Here is a 2,051-nt window from a genome sequence, read left to right on the forward strand (position 1 = left end):
GTGTGTATATATATATATATATATATATATATATATATATATATATATATATATATATATATATATTGGAATAAATAACATTTGAACAAAACTGCATTTTTAAAATGAAACAATAAAATTACGCAAAACTACTTAATTTAAGACTTTTTTCTTTATTATGTCACACCATTTATGCTTCACCCAAAACATTACAATTGATTAAATTAATTAAAATATATATTAAAAATAAAATTAGTATGTACAGAGACTTGATATATATATATATGTTATACAATAATACATTTTTTTTCCTTCTTTTTTTTGTATTTATTTATTTAAGAGAAGTGTCATGTCATTAAGTCTCTGCAATCTGGAATATAGACAACTGTATCAGAGACAGATGACAAAATTAGCAGACTTTCCAAATTTCCTGTGCTGAGTTTGGGAGAATAATAGCTATGAATCGAAGGTGGAATATGTTAAACTGAACTGAGGGTGTTACCGAAAGCATGATATGCAAACTATTGAAAAGAAAAAGAAGGGGAACAGGGTTTATATACACAATATATAATATGACTTCAATGAAGTGGCCACAGATACCGCTGGCCTGGTTATTAGGACACCCTCAATATGGATAATCATCACGCTGTCTAAACGCATTCAATATCAGAGTAATGGAATACATCTGTGTGTCTGTGTCTCTCACGGGTAATTGTGCAGTCAGTAAAGATTAAACTCCCATCAGAGGGCAGATTAAAAGCTCAAAAGCAAAATGCTGAAACCACAAAAGCTAATGGCCGGCATGAATCGTCTCTCAGCTACAATTAAACTCACACGCTGGAACAGAGAGACAGAGAAAGGGAGAGAGAGAAAGAGAGAGAGAGAGAGAGAGAGAGAGAGAGAGAGAGAGAACCGACACCATCTTTAAAATGCAAGACTTGTTACTTGGGCCAAATACTGAAAAATAGCAAAATAGTTCAAATGAAACGTCAATGATAGCGTGAGCTAGACGGTGGTTCCAGTGGTTAAAGTGATCAGAGGTCACCCCAATCTATTCTGAATGCCAGAGGAAATCAAGCTGGGTATAGACCTTCCACCTCAGATCAAGAGAAATCAAATTTCCCAAATCACTTCAGAGTAACATTTTTTTCAGTTATTGTCCACATGCAAATCCAGGTCACCGCCAGTCGCTACAGCTCATTATGGTATGCATTTCCGTTGTTGATGAAATCATATCTATGAATGTAATGTCATCAGTAATTTTTTTTCGCAATAAGAGGACTCTGAATGTCAACAGAAGCAGCCGATGTTAGCTTGAGGTTTTCTACACTGCAAGTGATGAAGCTGACCTCTGAATATTCCCTAACAATTGACCAATTAGGTTCAAGCTTGAGCAACAGTCAAATGTGTCACTGTCCTCGTTTCCTACTATTTTAACAGAGATACAGAAGTTTAAATACTATTAATCTACACATATATTTGTAATCTAAAGTTTAAGAAGCTGGAGTAGCTGCGCAGTGCTACTAAAAAAAAAAGTGTAGACAGTTTTGTTGTGCTTTAGATGCTGTTTATGCTCCTTTAGTGCAGACACAGTGTGACAGTCTAAACAGATGTAACTGGACTAATAAGAAGAAGTAATAATCAATTCTACTCTGAATAAACTTCTTGAAATCAGTTCTAATAAACTGCACACCTGTCACGCACCAACTCAGGCGCTATGGAAAAGTTTCATTTCACACTAGACACTGCTAATGGACAGAAATACAATTTAACACGCCAACAGCTGCCTGAAGATCCAAACACATAGATGGATAGAAACCGACAGATTTTGTTCAGTTGAAGCAGGACAGTGGTTTTCTTAGTGACGCCCAATACACAGGACAGAGACAGCCAAAGGGAACTTTAGCCATTTACGCACACAAGACGAAAGACCGAGAAAAACGGACTTTCTCAAAGTCCTTCAGAGAGTTACAGTCTGTTTATGAAGGACACGCACCTTGTCGCTGTTCTTGTATTTCTCCCAGCTCTTCAACATTTTCAGCCATTTTGTCGTTCGCTCCACTTCCAGATGT

At 36.1% G+C, this 2,051-nt stretch overlaps 1 protein-coding gene across 1 annotated transcript in view; it reads right to left on the reverse strand.

Moving 5' to 3' along the window:
- Positions 1-2,051, reverse strand: part of usp6nl (USP6 N-terminal like) — a 21,402-nt gene extending 19,351 nt beyond the window's left edge. Inside the window, exon 1 of the mRNA XM_016279946.1 lies at positions 1,976-2,051. Within this exon, the coding sequence (XP_016135432.1) occupies positions 1,976-2,014 (39 nt within the window). The 5' untranslated portion in view covers positions 2,015-2,051. The remainder of the gene's footprint in view (positions 1-1,975) is intronic.

This window comes from Sinocyclocheilus grahami, unplaced genomic scaffold, assembly GCF_001515645.1.
Source record: "Sinocyclocheilus grahami isolate Dianchi unplaced genomic scaffold, SAMN03320097.WGS_v1.1 scaffold135.1, whole genome shotgun sequence".
NCBI lineage: Eukaryota > Metazoa > Chordata > Actinopteri > Cypriniformes > Cyprinidae > Sinocyclocheilus > Sinocyclocheilus grahami.